This window comes from Lepidochelys kempii, chromosome 6 (genome assembly GCF_965140285.1).
Source record: "Lepidochelys kempii isolate rLepKem1 chromosome 6, rLepKem1.hap1, whole genome shotgun sequence".
Classification (NCBI taxonomy): domain Eukaryota; kingdom Metazoa; phylum Chordata; order Testudines; family Cheloniidae; genus Lepidochelys; species Lepidochelys kempii.
This window is the reverse complement of record NC_136385.1, coordinates 74,198,832-74,221,409: the sequence shown is the minus strand read 5'-3', so window position 1 is coordinate 74,221,409 and position 22,578 is coordinate 74,198,832. Positions and strand designations below refer to the sequence as shown.

The window sequence follows — 22,578 nt, the reverse complement described above, 5'->3', positions numbered from 1 at the left end:
AACGAGGATTTCACAAGAGGCAAGATGATGGTAATCTGAATGATGGCAATGCAAAAAGAGGCTGACTAAGAAGAACGTATGAATTTGGGGCAGACTAATTCCTAGATATATAAACTCAGAAGGAAGTTAGGAATTAAACTGAGATTGATAGGGGATCAAGAAGACTTTTTTCCCCAGAAGAAGGACCTCAGCCTTTGTAGCATTCAATTGTAGGAAGTTACAGTGTAGCCAAGAGCTGACTCACAATGGGGAGATAGATGGGAGACAGAGGGATTAATGAGTGTGTCTCCTGTATAGAAGTGATATCCAAGCCTGAAGATAGCAATAAAATGTCTCAAAGGTAGGAGAGAGGTGAAGAAGAGAAGAGGTCTGAAGACAGAGCCTTGAGACACTCTGTAACAGAGGGACTGGTGAGAAATTGTAAAGCCTCCTTCCAAAATGAGGAGTCAGACAGATATATTCAAAGCAGGAGAAGAGTATGCTGGTGTCACTGACTTTTTGCTTGAGGTGCTAAAGAAGGACAAAGTGATTGACAGGATTGAAAGCTGAGAAGTTGAACACAAAAAGAAGAGACAGGGATGAGTTTATCATTAAATGCTAAGAGAAACCAGCCAGGAAGAATTAGTCAAAACTCTGCTTTTGTGAGAATTAGGGTCAATTAAAAATTAATTTTGTTGGAATTGAGATATTGCTTCCATCTGCTTAAACTCAAAGTCTATGAACCAGGAAAACCCTTGTGTGTTACAGAATTTCTAAAACAATGACAACTTATTTCTCCAGTTCATGAAAGGTTTACTATTGTAAATCAGATCTTATCATTATTCAGGTCCCTGGAACCTGGCTTCAGTTAGGGCAAAGTGCTCAGGTACCACAGTGACAGATGTAGTATAAAAACTAGAATAGAATAGGGGCTTGTATGAAAATGTAACAGCCATTAACACATATTTTCCACAGATATAAACTGACATTGTGGGTGATGCTGGCATTCCAAGAAATAATGTTTTGAAATAAAGCGTGTCATAAGTTGAAGTTTAGGAAGTTGTCTATGTTAAACAAGAACAGTCTTGTTAATTTTTTGCTCCTTTCAGATCACAATAAAAATGCTTATTGTTTGCCAAATGAAAAAGAACAAATATTTCATTTCCCAGTTTCTAAAATGCTGTTACTAGTAATACAAAAATAAAATAACATAAAAAAGCAGGTGCAGTATAAAGTATGGCTTTATATTGTCTGTTTCAAGTGTACCTTTAAGTTTGACTGGACTGATCTTGAGCACTCTGCCCCAATTTAGATGATGAACTTTTTGTTGTCCTTGTCAGCTGGGAATCTCGTGCTGAACTACAGTGGAATCTGCCATCCAGTATTTGGACTTGTACATCCATGTTGCATATTACTACAGCTGAGTCATGAACAGAAAGGAGAACACTTCCCCTACTATGATGTCAATTGCCTCGGCTAGAAGTCAGATCATTGTTATTTCTGCTGCACAGATGCAGGATCTGGGTCCAGAACTTCCCAAATCTATATAGGTGCCCCTCAAAATGGTCCTCTTTTGGTAAAGCAAGAGTGAATTCTACCGCCCATAGCATGACTGTTTAGGCAGCTGCACGGTGATCAGAACTAGCTGACAGCTTCAGATGCCTCCTAAATGAATTAACATTGCCCTTTTAAGAAGAGTCTACTGGATCTCCCTGTCCAGCTCAGCACTGCGGTTTCATTGCCCTTTTAAGAATCATAGAATCACAGAATATCAGGGCTGGAAGGGACCTCAGGAGGTCATCTAGTCCAACCCCCTGCTCAAAGCAGGACCAATCCCCAACTAAATCATCCCAGCCAGGGCTTTGTCAAGTCTGACCTTAAAAACTTCTAAGGAAGGAAATTCCACCACCTCCCTAGGTAACGCATTCCAGTGTTTCACCACCCTCCTAGTGAAAAAGTTTTTCCTAATATCCAACCTAAACCTCCCCCACTGCAACTTGAGACCATTACTCCTCGTTCTGTCATCTGCTACCACTGAGAACAGTCTAGATCCATCCTCTTTGGAACCCCCTTTCAGGTAGTTGAAAGCAGCTATCAAATCCCCCCTCATTCTTCTCTTCTGCAGACTAAACGATCCCAGTTCCCTCAACCTCTCCTCATAAGTCATGTGTTCCAGATCCCTCATCATTTTTGTTGCCCTTCGCTGGACTCTCTTCAATTTCTCCACATCCTTCTTGTAGTGTGGGGCCCAAAACTGGACACAGTACTCCAGATGAGGCCTCACCAATGTCGAATAGACGGGAACGATCATGTCCCTCAATCTGCTGGCAATGCCCCTACTTATACATCCCAAAATGCCATTGGCCTTCTTGGCTACAAGGGCACACTGTTGACTCATATCCAGCTTCTCGTCCACTGTAACCCATAGGTCCTTTTCTGCAGAACTGCTGCCTAGCCATTCGGTCCCTAGTCTGTAGCGGTGCACGGGATTCTTCCGTCCTAAGTGCAGGACTTTTCACTTGTCCTTGTTGAACCTCATCAGATTTCTTTTGGCCCAATCCTCTAATTTGTCTAGGTCCCTCTGTATCCTATCCCTACCCTCCAGCATATCTACCTCTCCTCCCAGTTTAGTGTCATCTGCAAACTTGCTGAGGGTGCAATCCACACCATCCTCCAGATCATTAATGAAGATATTGAACAAAACTGGCCCAAGGACCGACCCTTGGGGCACTCCACTTGATACCGGCTGCCAGCTAGACATGGAGCCATTGATCACTACCCGTTAAGCCCAACCTTAAATCTAGCCAGCTTTCTATCCACCTTATAGTCCATTCATCCAGCCCATGCTTCTTTAACTTGCTGGCAAGAATACTGTGGGAGACCGTGTCAAAAGATTTGCTAAAGTCAAGGAACAACAAGACTCTCTTTACCCCTTGGACACCAGAAGGTTGTTTCCTTTCCCAGTAGACTATTGAGGATTTATAAGGGGGAAGGATTGAAGAAAGAGTTGGGGCGGGGGGGGGGGTGCCTTGCTATGTAAACCAGTATGCAAATTGTTAGCTGAGCTTTTAGGTCAAAACAAGTCAATTTTTAAAAGAATTTTGAAAAAAACAATTTTAAGAGTTTTCAAAACTTTTAACCCTTTTCAGTTAAAAAAATTTAAATATTTTGTAACCTTAATTCTCTTAAATTATTTTTCCAGAAAGGTAATCTCACATGGGTGCTAATTTCTTCATGGCCTGTCAGGGCACCACTAATTTCTCTAGCTCCATCTATACCAGTGGTTCTCAACCTGTTGTCTGCAGACTCCCGGAGGTCCACAGACTATGTCTAAGATTTCCAAAGATTTCCATTTAAAATTGTTTAAGGGTCAGCAAATTAAAAAAGGTTGAGAATCACTGTGTCTCATTTCATGTCATTTTCATCACTTTCATAGTTGCAATATCTGTAGCTATTGCACCTACAGTGGCAACACATCTGAAGGAGACGAGATTTCAGGGGGAGTTACTCTTAATTGACTGAGAAAATCCCTCCCAACAAAAACTCTGAGATTAGGCAAATCTGTACTTGGCTTTGTTTTGCTTACAGCCATCTAAGGTCTCAGCTGTCTTTGGAGGGCCTTATGCAACTGAGTTTGACTTTACAAGAGTTTAAATGGTGATAGGTTGATCTTTCCAAAGCCTATTGAAGTCAATGGAAAGACTCACTGAGGGCAGCGTGGCTCTGGAGATAGAGCACTGGCTGAGCCTGCATGAGGAATGGACTTTATTTCTGGGTCTACCATTGGCTTGCCAGGTGACCTTAAGCAAGTCACTTCCTCTTTCTATGCATCAGTTTTCTCATGTGAAATTGGGATAATCACACTGATCTCCAGGGCTTAAATTCTCACAGAGTATTTCCTGGAGCTCTGGGCTTCAGTCCCCTGGGAGGGGGCTTCTGCCCCACAGATTTGAAAATATTTACCAGAGCTCTGCTCCAGACAGCTCCTGCTGAATTTAAGCCCTGCTGATCTCCTTTAGAGATCTTTGGGACCTAGGAATAATAAGCTCTATATTAGAGTTTTATTAGGGGTCAGCCCCAGTGATGAGCTGCCAAAATCTTAACAACGGGTTCCCTCCTCACTCCACGAGGGGGTCATTGCCCACCCCCGCCCCCCGGGACTCCTGCCCCATCCAACCCCCCCTGCGTTCCTTGACGCCCCCCCCCCCCCAAGACCCCTGCCCCATCCACCCCTCTCCCCTGTCCCCTGACTGCCCCCAGAACCGGGCAGGAGGGTCTCATGGGCCACCGTAGTGAGTGCCCACCCCACCCCTAAGAGCCAGAGGCACCTGCCAGGGGGCGAGTGGGGAGTCCTGGCAGTGCTTACCTGGGGCAGCTCCCAGGAAGCATCCGGCAGGTCTCTCTGGCTCCTAGTGTTGGATCATATTATCATAGAATCATAGAATATCAGGGTTGGAAGGGACCCCAGAAGGTCATCTAGTCCAACCCCCTGCTCGAAGCAGGACCAATTCCCAGTTAAATCATCCCAGCCAGGGCTTTGTCAAGCCTGACCTTAAAAACCTCTAAGGAAGGAGATTCTACCACCTCCCTAGGTAACGCATTCCAGTGTTTCACCACCCTCTTAGTGAAAAAGTTTTTCCTAATATCCAATCTAAACCTCCCCCACTGCAACTTGAGACCATTACTCCTCGTTCTGTCATCTGCTACCATTGAGAACAGTCTAGAGCCATCCTCTTTGGAACCCCCTTTCAGGTAGTTGAAAGCAGCTATCAAATCCCCCCTCATTCTTCTCTTCTGCAGGCTAAACAATCCCAGCTCCCTCAGCCTCTCCTCATAACTCATGTGTTCCAGACCCCTAATCATTTTTGTTGCCCTTCGCTGGACTCTCTCCAATTTATCCACATCCTTCTTGAAGTGTGGGGCCCAAAACTGCACACAGTACTCCAGATGAGGCCTCACCAATGTCGAATAGAGGGGAACGATCACGTCCCTCGATCTGCTCGCTATGCCCCTACTTATACATCCCAAAATGCCATTGGCCTTCTTGGCAACAAGGGCACACTGCTGACTCATATCCAGCTTCTCGTCCACTGTCACCCCTAGGTCCTTTTCTGCAGAACTGCTGCCTAGCCATTCGGTCCCTAGTCTGTAGCTGTGCATTGGGTTCTTCCGTCCTAAGTGCAGGACCCTGCACTTATCCTTATTGAACCTCATCAGATTCCTTTTGGCCCAATCTTCCAATTGGTCTAGGTCCTTCTGTATCCTATCCCTCCCCTCCAGCGTATCTACCACTCCTCCCAGTTTAGTATCATCCGCAAATTTGCTGAGAGTGCAATCCACACCATCCTCCAGATCATTTATGAAGATATTGAATAAAACCGGCCCCAGGACCGACCCTTGGGGCACTCCACTTGATACCGGCTGCCAACTAGACATGGAGCCATTGATCACTACCCGTTGAGCCCGACAATTTAGCCAGCTTTCTACCCACCTTATAGTGCATTCATCCAGCCCATACTTCCTTAACTTGCTGACAAGAATACTATGGGAGACCGTGTCAAAAGCTTTGCTAAAGTCAAGAAACAATACATCCACTGCTTTCCCTTCATCCACAGAACCAGTAATCTCATCATAAAAGGCGATTAGATTAGTCAGGCATGACCTTCCCTTGGTGAATCCATGCTGGCTGTTCCTGATCACTTTCCTCTCATGCAAGTGCTTCAGGATTGATTCTTTGAGGACCTGCTCCATGATTTTTCCAGGGACTGAGGTGAGGCTGACTGGCCTGTAGTTCCCAGGATCTTCCTTCTTCCCTTTTTTAAAGATTGGCACTACATTAGCCTTTTTCCAGTCATCCGGGACTTCCCCGGTTCGCCACGAGTTTTCAAAGATAATGGCCAGTGGCTCTGCAATCACAGCCGCCAATTCCTTCAGCACTCTCGGATGCAACTCGTCCGGCCCCATGGACTTGTGCACGTCCAGCTTTTCTAAATAGTCCCTAACCGCCTCTATCTCCACAGAGAGCTGGCCATCTCTTCCGCATTTTGTGATGCCCAGCGCAGCAGTCTGGGAGCTGACCTTGTTAGTGAAAACAGAGGCAAAAAAAGCATTGAGTACATTAGCTTTTTCCACATCCTCTGTCACTAGGTTGCCTCCCTCATTCAGTAAGGGGCCCACACATTCCTTGGCTTTCTTCTTGTTGCCAACATACCTGAAGAAACCCTTCTTGTTACTCTTGACATCTCTGGCTAGCTGCAGCTCCAGGTGCGATTTGGCCCTCCTGATAACATTCCTACATGCCCGAGCAATATTTTTATACTCTTCCCTGGTCATATGTCCAACCTTCCACTTCTTGTAAGCTTCTTTTTTATGTTTAAGATCCGCTAGGATTTCACCATTAAGCCAAGTTGGTCGCCTGCCATATTTACTATTCTTTCGACTCATCGGGATGGTTTGTCCCTGTAACCTCAACAGGGATTCCTTGAAATACAGCCAGCTCTCCTGGACTCCTTTCCCCTTCAAGTTAGTCCCCCAGGGGATCCTGGCCATCCGTTCCCTGAGGGAGTCGAAGTCTGCTTTCCTGAAGTCCAGGGTCCGTATCCTGCTGCTTACCTTTGTTCCCTGCGTCAGGATCCTGAACTCAACCAACTCATGGTCACTGCCTCCCAGATTCCCATCCACTTTTGCTTCCCCCACTAATTCTACCCGGTTTGTGAGCAGCAGGTCAAGAAAAGCACCCCCCCTAGTTGGCTCCTCTAGCACTTGCGCCAGGAAATTGTCCCCTACGCTTTCCAAAAACTTCCTGGATTGTCTATGCACCGCATATATTAAAGAAGTTCTGTATTAAAATCACAAATGAGTTTGATTCCCCAGAGTTTAAATTCCAGGGTATTACTAATTAAGAGGTCTCTTGGTTTTTGGTACTGTTTCTCTCCCTCTACGTGTGAAACTTGCAAGCTGCTAATTGTGTTAGTACATTCTAAGACAGAGTCTGTTCTCAAAGCAGTTCACAGAGAGAGAGACTCAAAACAATACTCTAACAACAGAAACAGCACCCAGAGACTCCCCGCCCTTTTGTTGTATTAACAATTGTGATTAAAATAGAGATAGAGGATGTATGTGGATGGATGCTTGGTGTGGATAATAACTGAATGATCAGGGAGGTGCCAGCCTAGGAATCCAGTGTCCATCGGCTGAAGAGGGCGTCAAGTGGAAATAACCAGAGGACCCCCCCCCCCGCCCCCCGGAGGGCAGACTGGAATCCACCCAACAGCCTCAAGAATGGGAGAACCAAAGAACAAGATAACATCTTGGAGCCGTCAGGAATGTGCTATCTGCTGATTGATTCAGCGGCAGCATGATGGAGCAATTCCCATAGACTGGCATAGGAAGAAATTCCTATAAAAATAGACTCTAAAAAGTGAGAACTTTGGGGGTCTGATTCTGCAAACCAACTTCCAGGAGCATCAGATGAGCATCTGACAAGGCCCTGCTCCCTCCTCATGTCCAGGCCACCTGGCCAGTGGCTTGGCATGAGCAACTCTAAGGCTGGTAACTATGATAACAACCTTGCAGAACCTGTGTGTATGTGTGTGTGTGTGTGTGTTTGTATGAATGAATGTGTGAATAAATATGAGATTGAATGGAATGTTATAGCTATAACTAACTGCTTACTATGATTCTTCCTGTATTCACAATAAATGTGGTATTTTGCCTTTTTTCCCTTTAATAAGATCCTGCTGGTTTTTATTTTATTGGTACAACACTAGGGGCGAGGGAGCATAGCTGGGGGGGAGCAGGGGGAGCAGTCGCTCCCCCACTGATCACATCAAAAGTGGCGCCTTAGGCGCCGACCCACTGGGTGCTCCGGGGCTGGAGCACCCATGGGGAAAATTTGGTGGGTGCAGAGCACCCACCGGCAGCTCCCCACCCTGAGCCCGGCCCCAGCTCACCTCCGCTCCGCCTCCGCATCCGCCCCTGAACACACCATCCCGCTCTGCTTCTCCGCGCCACCCTCCCCCAGCTTCCCGCGAATCAGCTGTTCAGCAGGAAGCCGGGGAGGGCAGAGAAGCAGGCCGCGGCTTCCCGCTCAGGCCGAGGGTGGCGGAGCTGAGCTGGGGCGGGGAGCGATTCCCCTGCATGCCCCCCTCCCTCCGGGTTACCTGCTGCGGCGCGGGCGGCCCTCCTTGCGCGCCCCCCCCCCCAGCTCACCTCCACCTCCCTGGGCCTGAGCAGGAAGCTGCCGCTTGCTTCTCAGCCTGCCCTGGCTTCCCACGCGAATCAGCTGTTCGTGCGGGAAGCTGGGGGGGGGGGGGAGAGGGTGGAGAAGCAGAGCAGGGCGGTGCGTTCAGGGGAGGAGGTGGAGGCAGAGCGGAGGTAAGGTGGGGCCGGGGGTGGGGCGGGGAGCTGCCGGTGGGTGCTCTGCACCCACCAAATTTTCCCCTTGGGTGCTCCAGGGCTGGAGCACCCGTGGAGTCGGTGCCTAAGGCGCCACTTTGGGCCAGTTAAATTTAGAAGCCCTTTTAGAACCTGTTATGCCTCCCGGAACAACCGGTTCTAAAAGGGCTTCTGAATTTAACAACCAGTTCTAGCGAACCAGCTCCAGCTCACCACTGGTCAGCCCCCAGTAGAAGGGTGCCAAAATTGTCTCTCACCAAATTCCCATGGCTGCCAGGTTAGCTGTGATTTCCTCTAGCATTTGCTGGGATTGCAATTTGGCCCACGCACCCATTGCCATTGTGGCAGGATAAAGCCAGCCATCCCCTGATAAAGAAACCCATATGGTAGGTATGTCTCACCTCTACCTCCCTTCTCCGGTGCTGGACAGCTGTGGCCTGCTTCTTCCCCCCGTCTCCCATCTGGTTCTATATCTCTGTGGTGTTGCATGACCCCTACACTGCAGTGGGCAAGGCATGGTAGGTTGGGTGATGACACGTGTTAGAAATATGAGCGTGAGGACACTGTGTACCAGCACGGCTTAGCTGACAGGGAGCTGAACACGGCGCCTCTAGCCTGCACAGCCGCGCTTGTCCTGCCAGCTGACATAATTCCGAACAGGCGTCATCCCCAGCCAGCGCTCACAGCCGCAGGGCAGCGCTGCAGGGCTACTGCGCAGGGCGGGATAGGGACCAGCAGCAGCCAGCCAGCCACGTGGGCAGGGTCGCGCCACGCCGCGGGTCTGTGCCGGGCCCGGAGCAGCGTGGCACGTGGAGCTGTTGATATATCAGTGCCCATTGGTGGAATTCGGGACGGGGCGGGCGGGGCCGAGACAGCGGTCTGCCCTGCCCGACGCTGGCAGGTGGCTACCCGAGCGGGCGGGCATTGCCCTTTTAAGGATACTCCGCTCCTCCCTGTTGCCCCTTTAAGAGCCGCCCGTCGCCTCTCCTCCCCTTCCCGCGCGTGTTCCGCGCTGCGAAGCGGCCACCGGCACCGCTGCCAGGAGACACGGAGCGCGCGGGCCCCGCGGGCAGCGCAAAGCGCGGGGCTCTCGGCGGAGACGGGCCCCGCATCCCGGCGGGCGGCGGCAGCAGCAGCAGCAGCAGCAGCAGCCGCGGGGCCGGCAGCCCCTCTCCCGCGCCGGGGCCCCCGGCATGTCCTGAGCGGGGCCGGCTCGGCGCGGAGCCCCCACCACGGAGGGGGCGGTGGAGCAGCGGGCCAAGGGCCGGGCCCCCATGAAGGAGAAGGAGCCGCCGGCGGAGCGGGGCAAGCCCGCCACCTACACCGGGGACAAGAAGGCGCGGATGGCGGCCAAGACCAACAAGAAGTGGGTGCGCCTGGCCACGGTGCTGGCCTACGTGCTCTCCGTCTCGCTGGCCGCCATCGTGCTCGCCGTCTACTACAGCCTCATCTGGCAGCCGGTGCGCCAGCCGCGCCCGCCGACAGGGCCCAGCGCCGCAGCCGCCGGCCGGACGACGCCAGGGCCCCCCACGGAGCCGCACCGGGGAGCCGGCCCCACGGAGCCGCCTGCGCGGCCGGGTTCCGGCCAAGGGGCGGGCGGGACTGAGCGCGCTGCCACTTCGCCACCGCCGCGGGCCGAGCCCGGCCCAGCCCCCGACCCCACCGTGCTGCAGCGAGTGCACCGGAGCCACTGATCGCGGGGAAGCGGGGGCCGAGCCCGGACAGGGCGCAGCCCAGAGACCCGACCCGGGTAGGGGCACAGCGGCTCCCTCTACCAGCGACCGGCCTCCACCGACCCTGACTCGCTTCGCCTCCGCCTGGGGGCCACGGGACCATCGCCCCTCGCTCCGGGGTCTGCCCCTTGGGGACAGTGGCGCGGACACGCTGCCAGATGCTCTGTCTGGCCTCTTTGCCTGTCCATCGATTTGCGCAGGACTGGGGCAGGGCGAATTGTAATTATTAGTTTTTAATACGGTGTAAACGGTACTGGGAAGCCACAGAGAGTGGAGCTCAGGTATGTCAGCCTAGCTGAAATGCACCCAGATGCATTTCGTTTATATCTGTGTATGTATTTGTAGATATATATACACTCAGACGATGACTGTATAGAGGTGAGATATATGCTATGTAAACTACACAAAGAGCACACCCTGACTGGTTTTAAAGGGCTATAGCAGGAAACCAAGCAAGAACGTTGCAATGATCCTGGCGGCTAAAAGATGCCTAAAGCCATACAGACCCCGTCAGAAGCGTGCATGTGACCCCCCCCCCCCACACACACACACACTTTACTAAGTTTCTTTTAGTAAAGACAATTCCATGTTATGTTGGATTTCTGGACTGGGGGAGGGAAAGAATGCAGCATATTTTTTTATTTGCTATGCTCATCAAGAGTGATTCCAGAGGACTGTCTTCTTCTTATTAGCACCTCCAGATCTATGGTTTTGGGCCTCCTTGTATGCTTCAGTAGGGCCTGGTTTAGATTAGGGGACAAGGTGCTTTTTTCATTCCAGCTAGGATATTTCCGTTGAAAACCCTATTTAATATAAATGTAGTCACAAGTGAATATGTAGAAATCTACTTTTGATCTGGTAAGAACATTGAATTGGTCAGCAGTGTCTGCATTTGTGTTAAATAGGGGCTTCAATTAAAGTTTCCTAGCTTGATTTTTTTCATAGCACCTTTTCCCTTAATTAGGCATGGCTTAGGGAACTTTAACCAGAGAGGCAAACATGAGTGGTAGGCATGGAAAGATAACACTTACACCAATAGAATCTTAGCTAGTATCTTAGTCTTTCCTTCAAGAGAATTCTGTGGCTTAATTTTCCCCATCACCAGGGTAAGCTTTTCTCTTTGACTCTCTGTTGATGCTCTGTTCTTCTGTGTATGCCACTCTGTTATCTGTGAAATGATACTGGTGTCCAAATTTTTCACCACTTATAGGATCAACTGGGAGCAGAATATGAATTTAGAGGCTGTGTTCCATTGTTTTGGGAAAATAGCATTGTTTACTAATGAACAAACTTATTTAAAACATGTGAAAGGTAAATTGACTTGTTTACTATATTAAAATATTTTTTGCATATGAAAGTCTCTCTCCAATATGGCATTTTGGTTTTTTTGGGGGGAACATAAGTGAAAACTACATATGTGCTGCTTTGCTGGGTGGGGATAGTGAAATCTCCACTGTTTTGGGTGCTTAACTCCCTGTATGCAGTTATGAGTGATGAGTTTCCATTTGAGAGCTTGCTACATAAGGCAGCTGAAATGCTGTGTCAGTAGAAGCCCCAGGGCCTGTTCTCTGGCCAACTTGAAACTAACCAAGTTTATAGGCCAGTAATTGCGGTTTAGCCTCATCTCATGGCCAAGGTAGTGTCAAACAGCAAAACTTTCAAAGTTGATTGATATAATCTGACAAGTAACCTGTGATGGACAAGGCATGTTGAGTAGACTTTGGACCTCTCTTGGCATATCGGTAACTCCGTGGGGCCATTTTGAGAAACTATAAAATGCCAGGTTTAGCAAATTAGCAAAAAGAACTTGATCTTAATGATTACTAGTCTATTATTAACAAGTTGCAAATTTAAATCTGATTGCTTATGAGCCTTCGAAACGCATACGAGCAAGTGTATAACGTTTTGTAGTGTTCTGAACTGTCACCTTGCAAACAAAAGAACTTGGCAAAACCATTTAAATGTTAGGCTAATTCCACCATGTAAGCTATATCTGTATTCAAAAGACCTGTATATTTGGGGGGGGGAGGGGAAGGGGAACAAAAATACATTGAGATTTCTGCCTAACTTTTAATCTTGCCAAACTTTTTGGGAACACGAGTGAAGATGAGGCATAGAGGAAAGGGACTTTGACTTTCTTTGTGGTCCATGTGGGCTTGGTGAATATGGGTGGGAAAGGACATTGTGTTTAACTTACCTCTGTGGACTGGGAGGAGGTCGGAATGCTTGTGGCTTGAATGGTACTTGACAGAAGAGGGAGAGTATAGTAGTTTTTGGTGGGGAGGAGACCAGGCACAGAGGTCAAACTTGCCTATGTTGGTAAGCATCTAAAAAAGAACTCTGTAATTATCTGCAGAGCAATGCTATCACAATATGCCTGACCCTGTGAATAGGTCATTAAACAAGCAAAGAACAATTATTTCTAGTTTTTTATATGGGCTGTGGGGATGGGGAGATGGGGTAGCAGAGGGTCTGGCAGCAGCACTTTCACTTGTAGCCAAGACAAACAGTTCTGAGGTGTGGCTTCTAGTTCAGATTGCATTGGTTCTACAGTTTGGCTGTTTTCATTTGCTGAACCACTTGACCCATACCTGGACATAAAGTTTGTGTTCTCCATTTCCTGCAGGCAAACCCAGAGATGTAAGCTCCAAATCCTGGGGAGGGAGATGCTTGTAATTCTTCCCAGTTATAGTTTTCATTAACCAGGGGCCTCTGTTACAGATTACAGCTCTGCATGGGGTTGGAGAAGGATGATTATTTGAAATGCTGCCTGTGTACTGGTTTGATCTGGGATTTGCCTTCAGTATTCTAAGGGAGATGGGTGTGGAAGAGAAAAAACACTCATTCCATGGTGCCAGTAGAGTTTAGACTGTTCCTGGGATTTGGCACTAAAAGCAGGCCAATAGGGCAAGGTTGGTGTAAGGGAATTTGCTTTTTAATTAAAAACCAACCCCCTCCCCCAAAAAACAAAAACAAAATAACCCTTCAGAGACAAAAAACAAGGACTAGATGCAAAAAGAAAAGGAGTACTTGTGGCACCTTAGAGACTAACCAGTTTATTTGAGCATAAGCTTTCGTGAGCTACAGCTCACTTCATTGGATGCATACTGTGGAAACTGCAGAAGACATTATATACACAGAGACCATGAAACAATACCTCCCCCCACCCCACTCTCCTGCTGGTAATAGCTCATCCAAACTGACCACTCTCCTTACAATGTGTATGATAATCAAGGTGGGCCATTTCCAGCATAAAGGACTAGATGGAAATCTACATAGATCAGAACTTCACTAATAGGAAGTGTCTGGCTGCTGCTCTGATCAGAAATTGCGGGGGCAGTCTCAAGTGAAACAAGGAATATATTTTGGAGATACATACACTTAGTATTTTCCTCTTTAAAAACCATTGCTCTCTGAAGATTAATAAAGTGCTGTTCAGTAAAGCAGACAGCCCATTTAATTCAATTCATTTCCCCTCCTTTGTGGCCACTTTCCAACTTGTCCTGTTACTGTGGAGAGATGCCCTGTACTCAGTGACAACTTAAAGCTCTTCATCTGTTCAGAGGCATTTACAGGAAAGTGTCTAGAGTATAGTACAGTAGTAATTTGCTCTATGAAATCGACCCATTGCTGACAATTCAGCTCCCCTGAACTGGTACTGAATATGGTTGAATTGCTATTGTACTAAATAGGACAAAACCATCTTCAGCGTCCTTGCATGAAGCGTGAATGAAATTTGTTCTTGTACAAAGAGTTTGTTCAGTGATGTCCTGCTTGCTGGTGGAATAAGACTGAGGCAAAGCAGAGACATTTATCTCTGAAGCTGTTACAAATGGTTATTAGAGCATTCCATTAACTTTACTGCTATGCTACCAAATGTACAAAGAGAAAATGTGCAATTTAAAGCTTCCAAAGCAGCTTCTCAGTTTCAGCCTTGTCATAGATGATTTCCAAGACGCTGGTCATGATTGTCAGAGCAATTTTAGTAGCTTTAATACATTCATTTGCCTTTTTAAAAAGCTTTATAGATGTTTGAAAAACCTTCAGACAGGAGCAAGGAATCCGGATACCAGATTTAGAAGTTATCAGGAGGTACCCGGGATGCAATGGTTTCTTCATCTGGGAATGCAATGCAGGAATGAGGAAGTTCATAAGTCTGTTTGTCCTCTTACTGCTTTTGGTCTCTTGAGAGTTAAGAAATAAGACATTTTTCTGACTAGGTACCCTTAAGAATACTTAATTACTGAAATGACTAGTCAGAATTGGTTTCCATGTGCAAGCTAACATTTTCATCCAGAATTTTATGGATTTCTTAGGAAATGGGCTTACTGCACAAGGTGTAATAGCTGGATTGCTAATATATTGGGTCATGAAGGTCTGGATTTACAGCCGTGCTGTGCTGTCTTTGGGCTGAAGCTGAGTCATCTGTGTCTAGAATCTCCTATTTTAATTCCTTAACTACATAGCATGTGCACTAGCTTGTTCAATTTGACAGGTTTTTTTTTTTTAAATCCATGCTACATTGTGAAATGATCTGCACAGCACTGACTCTGGCCCGTTATAATGCATTTCAACCTTTCCCATGCCACTATAAAGGGGAAAAAAAAATTAGTTGCGCAAATTAGAAAAGAACCATGTTGGTTAAAAGAACACTAGCAGGTCAGATTCGGCCTCAGACTTGTTTACATCTGAGGGGGAAAATATTACAAAACCTAAATTCCTGAGAACTTGTTCCTTGAAAAATTTTTTTAGAAATTCCAGTGGAATCAGTTTCTTTAGACAGCCATTTCTGTGCACTATTCCCAGCCCAAACACTGAAGTGGTATTCTAGTAAAGGTTAAGGCCAGCTTTCTGTTTAAATTCTAATGAATGCGAACTCAAGAGTGGAAGTAAATAGTCTTATCTTCATTGCCCAAACTGAATTTCAGAGACTAAACATTTCAGCCATTCTGCTAAGTTAAATCTTAAAATGCTTTGTTTAATAATCAAATGTGGTGTAGCTAACACTATAATCTTCCAAATAGCCTTTTACCTTACAGTGTTCCTTTTAAAAAATGTGGTTATAAGAATGGGACTGCTGTTATCTCCTGACAAATCCTGTTGTGACTTTTAATTTACTGAGTGTTGGTTACTGACACATTCAACATGGTAGTGTGAAAAACAGCTCAGGGGAGGAAACTAAACTTTCTGTGTCCAAAGTTACAGCGTGTTCTTACCATACATTGGCTTGCTTTTTTGATCTCAAATTAGGAGATGCTTAGATAATCCCACAGTGTCTCAGTCTTCCCCCAGTTGAGAACAAGATGACTGCAGTGGTGGTGTCATGTCCAGTGTGCAGAAGAAGGTATGCTTAGTCAGAAGGTAGACAGAGCTGAGGTTGAAGAAAATAGAGCATGAGGTCAGCTATGAATGAGGTTGAAAGATGCAATTTTGAGGCATTTAAAAAGCCTAAATCCATCCATATTGACACTTGCTGCAGGAAGAAGACTTGCAAGGAACCATTCAAGATGAAAGTCCATTCTGTGCACTACCACAGCTACAGCATAGCCATCTGACTTTGCTGATGCTGTTGGTTACTGACGGTCCTGCAATACTAATACAGCTATAGGGATTAAAGCTTTATTTTAGTCCTCCTCTTGTTTTAAGAACCTGTCAACTTCGTTCTGATCAAAGAATGTTTTATTGTTGTATGGAACAGAGAACAGATTTTTTTTATTATATCAAGTCTAGCTTGGTGCTGAAAGATGTATTTATAAACAGTAAATTTGATATGGTGACTGCTAGGGAGAATAAACAAATATCAAGTTGCCTCTAAATTGCTCTTCTAGACCATATTAACACTTTTTTTTCTTTTCAGGGACAACATCAGGCCATGTTGCTTTAGCCCCTAATTCTGAATGTATTGTGTTTTGTGGACTAGAGCCTTGATCCTTTTCTGTTGAGAAAATTCTGAAAGAGCAGTCACTTATTACTACTCTCATGGTTCTCTTCCAGGGAAAGAAATGGAGCCACCAGGACACAACTCTGTCAATGCCTGACATAGCCTACAGCCTGGTCAGCTGTATGAAAAGCAGCTGGCAAAACTAAAATAATCAATATGGTCACTAGGTGAAATTCACAGGCAAATACAAGCCTTCACTGCAGAGGTGGAGGGAGTTCCACATCAGAATATCCCATAACCTGGTGGCTAGAGCACTCACCTGAGAGGTGGCAGACCCTAGTTCAAATCCGTTCTTCCCCTCAGGTGGAGCGGGGACACTCAAATGGGGTGTCTCCCACATTGCTGGGGGTAGCCTAAGCAGTGGGCTAAAAGTTACGAGCTGTGGTGGTTGCTGCGCCTCACTTATAGGGGCCAGATTTAGTGGGTAAAGTTTGGACACGCTTAGTGGATTGGGTCCTGCAGGTGAGTTAGGCACATACTGCAGTTGGGGGCAGCAGAGTGGAGGTCAGGGTTGTGAATCCCAGTAGGGCCTGATTCTGGGATTTAGGTGCCAAAAGTGTCAGGCACCTGAATCCTCTTGTGAATCTAACCTCACCTGCTTGTTACAGTAACCTGGTGTAACAGCTGTAGAAATCCCTATTTGAAGTCGATGATGGGTTTGTATGCAGCAACTGCGTGAGGGGAGTTCTCTCCATAGGTGAATTGTTTAAACCATCATTGTTGTGCAGAGTCTGTTAAAGAAGACTATTGGCAGTTTTTTAAACAGTACAGTATTTCCATACTCAACACTAGCTCCGTGCCTGCGATTAGCTGTACGTAGGTCCCCTACTGTATAACTAAATAAAACACTGTTAGTGCTTACATTTTGTACTTTAAATATAAAAATGTTTTTCACTGAAAGGCATTTTAGGTTCAGGCTCATAAACCACTTGCAGCCAACTTGTCCAGGGCAGAGAACTGGTGTGGAAAATCAGTAATGCTCCTTTTTACTATGAAATAACTTCTCCTTTTAAATAATACTCAGCATGTGTCTGGGGCATTGTTCTCACTAATCTGTGCAGTATCCCTCTGAAATTGGGTATTAACGTAGTCATAGCTGGGGCTACTGAGCTTGAGCTGCTGTCTAGCATTCTCATTTGCTTCCCCTGAACTTACAGACCCACAGGGGTTTATAGAATGACCGCCTGACCATTCCAGGTGAGCTGTGTAGGGGGGTGTCTTTCTCTGTGGGCTGTTTCACCATTGCCACCCCTAGTTTTCTTTGTCAGCAGATCTCGGAGGCAAGACTTCAGTACGTCAAAGCCTGAGAGATCGTTTTCAGTACTGGTTTTAACTGCAGTGCTTAGCTCACCAGGCTGGTGCTGAATCTTTCAAACTGTGGAAGTAACTATCCATAAACAAGCTGTTCTCTTGGTAGCAAGACTGTACTCCATCTGAAAGGGTCCCTGCTGTTTTCCCTCTAACTGGAAGTCCCAAAGTACACTGTGAAAGAATCACAGGGCTGTCAGCCAGTGTTGAGAGAGAACAAATACCTCTGTAAGCAGATGACTTAGAACAGTGGTTCCCAAACTTTAACAGACCCTGAACCCCTTTCACTAAATTATCAAATCTCATGAACCACCTCCTAAAAATGAATATTTCTAGGGATTTAAGTTTAAATTTCCTCCGCACTCTGTTGGGCTCCTGCTGCTGGACTCCGTTGACTGCCCTGGTCAACTGAGCTCCGGCTGCAGGTCCTGCTGACTGCCAGGGCTCGGGCTGCCAGCCCCACTCTCCCTGGGGCTTGAGCTGCTAGCCCTGCGCGGAGCGCTGGGATTCAGGTGGCTGGCTCCCCCGCTCACGGGGGCAGGGCTCGGGCTGCCAGCCGCAACTGCCCTGCCCCGCTCTCCCTGGGGCTCGGGCTGTCTGCCTTGCAACCGGGTCCCACCTGCTGCCTCCAATGCCCAGGGTCCCGTGGCTGCCATTAGTGAAATTTTTCTGGTGAACCCCCTGTACCATTCTGCGAACTCCCCGGGGTTTGCAAACCCCAGTTTGGGAACCACTGACTTAGAGTGACTGACTGCCCTTCGCTGGCTTCTATAATATTTGTGTTACTATTCTTGCAAGCAGAAATGAATGGCCTTTGTCATCAGCATGAAGAGATCCAACCTCGGTTTACTAAGTAGGTATTAGGCTATGTAATCCCTGCAAACTTCCCATGAGCTCGGTTAGCCAAGTCAGAGCACAGAGGAGTGTGGTGGCTCATATATTTCCTTAAAATAATATGTAAGTTTTTTGTTTTTAAATAGTCTTGACTTGCAAGGCCAGGTACAGGATAGAACTTGTGGACATGGGCCAAATTCTTAATAGTGATTCACAGTGAGGTTGATGAGTCTGTTAAATGAGCTGGTGTTAACATTCCTACCAAGAGTAGGATGGACTTGGGAAGACTAATGTGGAGGGCAAGAAATAAAATTCCTATCCAACTCCGCTGCTGCTCTTGGTAGAGAAGCCAAAGGTTACGACTCCCTTTCAAAGACCTTTCCAGCCATCCTCAAGAGAGAGAAATGGTAACAAATTGGAACTTTGTCTTTTCCTCCTTACAACTTTTATTTAACAAAAATAATCCTTACACTTCAATTTTTCAATCACCTCCACCTTCCCCTATATATATAACCCTTGTACAGAAGAAATAAATAGTCATGATTCTCCAACAATTGGAACAAACTGGTTTTAGACAGAATGAACATCCTGTACTTAATTAAGGAAACTTAATGTTAATAGCATGGACCATCGGACAGTACGTTCCATGAAGCCCATTATCATGTTCCTCCGTATGCACTACTTATTACATGCTAAATTATGTGAGCTTGGGGGAAAGAAAGGAAGAGGGTGAATTAAACAGCAGTTTTTCCTGATGCTGAATTTAGCCTAGCACAAGATGCTAAGTGTACCACAATTGAAAGTGAACTCCTCTCTTTAGCTGTAGAAGTGGGGTCAGGAAGCAGTGAAACTTTTGCATACTACCCCACCCATGGTGCCTTAATTCTGACTTGGAGAAACAAGCTCCAGGAAGAAGGGAATATTTTGGTTGTGAACCTTCTGGGAATTGGACTGAGATTACCATCTCCTTTTTACATAGGCTACCAAGCTATATACTGCTAATTATTTTAAAATTCTAATCTGGTTCAAAGTGAGGTCAGGGTGCTAGATATAAATGAGTTTATAACCAATTACTGGTCCCCTGATCCAGCTGCTCCTCCAACCCAGTATCTCATGGGATGTGGAAATTCACCCTTTAATGAGGTAGAAGAACTTCCAGGAATTGAAGCAGTTTTATAACCCACTTTATCTGTAACTTTAGCTCTAAACTGCAGGAAAATTGTTTCTAATAAAACATGATTATAGCATGCGATCTTCTGCTCCTTCTCTTGCTAACAGCCTCAGGATGGGTCAGTGAACTATCACAAATTTGGCACACAGAAGAGATTGCCTAACTCTGTCTTCTTGAGTGAAAGCCAGCTGAATGCATTGGCTCTGAATTTCGGGGAAAACCAGAACATCTCTCTGTGAAAATATTAGTTTATTAAAACAGCATTCCAGTGCACTCATGCCAATCTCATCAGTAAAGCAGTCTGTCATTTGGGTTAGCAACACTTCTTGCGGGGAAACCAAATAAATCTCCATGCACACATCCACACACACATTCACATCTCCCTTCAATGGAAAGGATGAAACTGCTTCACATCTCAGGGCCAGGTTTGAAAATGAGGACAGTCCCCCTTCTCTGTAAGTCATCAGCCTGAAAGTATGTAATGTAATCTCTCAAGCCCACTTCCCATCTTTTCTTTAATTGGATGACATTTTTGAGCCAGGCCCTTAATGTAAATTAGAATGTTTCTGTTGAAATCAATGAAGCTATTCTGATTTACCCTAGTAGAGGATTAGTCAACTTCTTATGAAAGGTGTCTTGTCTTAAGGATAAAACAAAAGAACCTAATGTGGCAGATTCCTGGAAAGTCACTACTGTATCTTCTTATGCAAGCAGAAGGCTTTGGAAGGTTAAGAGAACAGAGGGCTCTTGGAAGGTTAAGAGAACAGTTGTTCGGAAAGTGAAAGGATCTCAGAGGAAACCTGGATGTTCAACCCTAACTAGCCCAGAAGTCTTTACACAAATGTCCTCACATGTGCTAGCAAATTCTTGGTGGGTTAGGTAGACAAGGAGGATTACCGTGTTTGAATGCCCCTCCTAACCCTGCCTGGTGCATGTGATTTTAGGTGCCATTAGCTCACTTGACCAAGTAGGTACCAGTTGCTACTGGGTCTTAAGAAGCAGACCTGGCACTTTGCCAGCATCCCTTCAAATGGCACTCATATCCATTCAATCCAGTATCTTACTCAGGAAAGCCTAATCTCCACAGAGTTAACGTGCTGCCTGCCACTTGTGCCTGCTAAATCCAAAAGGAGGAAATGGTGACCTCCTTAATAACACAGTGGCACCAATGAGTCATTCTGAGCCTTTCAAAATTATCCATGAACCACAGTGTAACTCCTTAACACTCTACCTCCTCAATGCCCCATTGTCTACCAGATGACAGTACGACAGTATGTTCTTGCATCCTTGCCAACTCTTCAGCCATTTTGAGGCTCTAGTATAATCCACCTTACCCAACACCCTTCAATTTCTCAGCCACCTACAAAACTACACTTTAACACCACCCCATAAAACCTATCTCTTCCATCACCCTTTCTCATGAGGAGACAGGAACCCCCTCCCTACTACCTTCTAATCTGGCAGTTGCCCATATTAACTACAAAGCTACAAGATAAGCACTCCCCATAAACCCTTAAACACTTCTATCATGCTTTCCTGGAGGGTGCAGTATCATGTCAGTCCTTAAGCAGAAGGGGGGCGCTGAAAACCAAACCTCAGTTTTAAATAGAATTGGTTATTAAATAAAATAAAGTGCATACAGTATATAAGTCATGGCTTGCCACACACTCACAATGTAAGAAAAACAAATACAAAATAAAAGTGACAGTGTTTCATCTTCTCTTCCCTCTGGCAACTTGAGTTGTAGATTTCTCTGTCATTTGGCACAGAGACAGGTACTGAGAGGTGATGCCAAAATTGTGAACAGTCAGTTTCAGGGAGGTGAATGGCTACTGACCAGTGAGATCTAGTTTGTGGTGAATGTTGATACTGGATGATGAAAGGTGAAGGCCTGGTGCCCAAAGTTGATTTCATACAAGCTCTGAGAGTGAGGAGAAGATTGTGCTCAGCTTCCTTTCTCATCAACCACCCCTTAGCACTTTGTCCTGGAAAATCAAAACAAAAAAAGCCAGAATTATCAGCCTGCAGAGAACTGCTGAGCAGCAAATTAAAGTATCTACCTAGTGCTAATGTGATCTTCCTGCATAGATAGGATGTCCACAGGATTCCAGCATAATTAGGCTGGGAAGGATTAGAGTTTATTGGGAAATGTCCGGAAATGTCAATTTCACTGTACATACACAAACCAATGACAAAATATTTCCATCAATAATAAAAATTTACAAATAGGCAAAGTATGAAAAATGCTGCTTGAGAACTTATTAGAGTCTGATTTAAAGATGTTTGCTTTGTATATTTTGGCATTTGATGTTGACAATTTGTGTTTTAATGGTTATAAAGTTTTAACTTTTTGAATCTGTTTACTATCATTAAATAGTTATTGTCTGACCTCTGCATAATTTCCCACAACTGTGAAAACTGAAATAGAAAAAAATAGAAAAGATGCTTATAAATAAATGTCAAAAAAATTATGTGTCAAAATTATATATATATAAAAATATGTAATCCTGTCAAGCCTAAGCCTCATCTACCTGGAGGCTTAGCTTCTAGATCTAATGGCAGCAGCAGACACCAGGGGGATAAATGTGGTGTAAATATCTAGGTAAAACAAAGAGACTGAATCCTCCTTTTTCCGATAAGAATACTCTACCTTTCTGTCTTGATCAGCAAGAGCTAAATATCTTCACTACAGGGACTATGTCTTTGTATGTACTTGTACAGCACCTAGTACAATGGGGATTGGGGCATCTGGGCACTACTGTAATATAAATAGTAAATAATAATAAAAAATTCAATCCCATGAGGTTCATGTGGTTTGGTGTTGAAGCAACAAGTGTAGATGAGGAGGGGTATATCAGCTATTTTCTTTACTGAACTTAGAATTGTGTTTCCCATGTGCTAGACCCCTTGGCCTGTAGCAGCCTCCAGACCTAGATACATTGATTTTAACAAGGAAAGACAATTTTTCTTTTTCTTCACTGGCTTCTCCAGTGCCCATCAGAGTTACTGAATTAGCATTTTCAGACATCTGTGTTTAAATCCATGGACCTGCATTTTTCTGACGCAGATTTCAACATCCAATGTGCACAGGAAAGAGTGGGGATGACAGAAGGAGGGATATAAAAGGAGACAGGCATGTGAACTCCCATAAAAGGAGAGAAATAGTAACCTTTGGACAAAAAAAGGAAAGACACTGAGAAGCATTTAAGAACATA

General features: G+C 45.8%; 2 protein-coding genes across 4 annotated transcripts in view; one reads left to right on the top strand and one right to left on the bottom strand.

Moving 5' to 3' along the window:
* Positions 1-9,180: 9,180 nt before the first annotated feature.
* INAFM2 (InaF motif containing 2) lies at positions 9,181-11,466 on the top strand. The gene has a single exon (XM_073348792.2). It carries the CDS (start codon positions 9,651-9,653, stop codon positions 10,068-10,070), a length of 420 nt encoding a protein of 139 aa, XP_073204893.1. The 5' UTR covers positions 9,181-9,650; the 3' UTR covers positions 10,071-11,466.
* Positions 11,467-20,962: 9,496 nt separating this feature from the next.
* CCDC9B (coiled-coil domain containing 9B) overlaps positions 20,963-22,578 on the bottom strand; it is a 111,027-nt gene continuing 109,411 nt past the window's right edge. For all 3 annotated transcript variants that reach the window (XM_073348788.2, XM_073348789.2, XM_073348790.2), the window contains one exon: positions 20,963-21,348. The gene's annotated coding sequence lies outside the window, so the exon portion shown is untranslated. The remainder of the gene's footprint in view (positions 21,349-22,578) is intronic.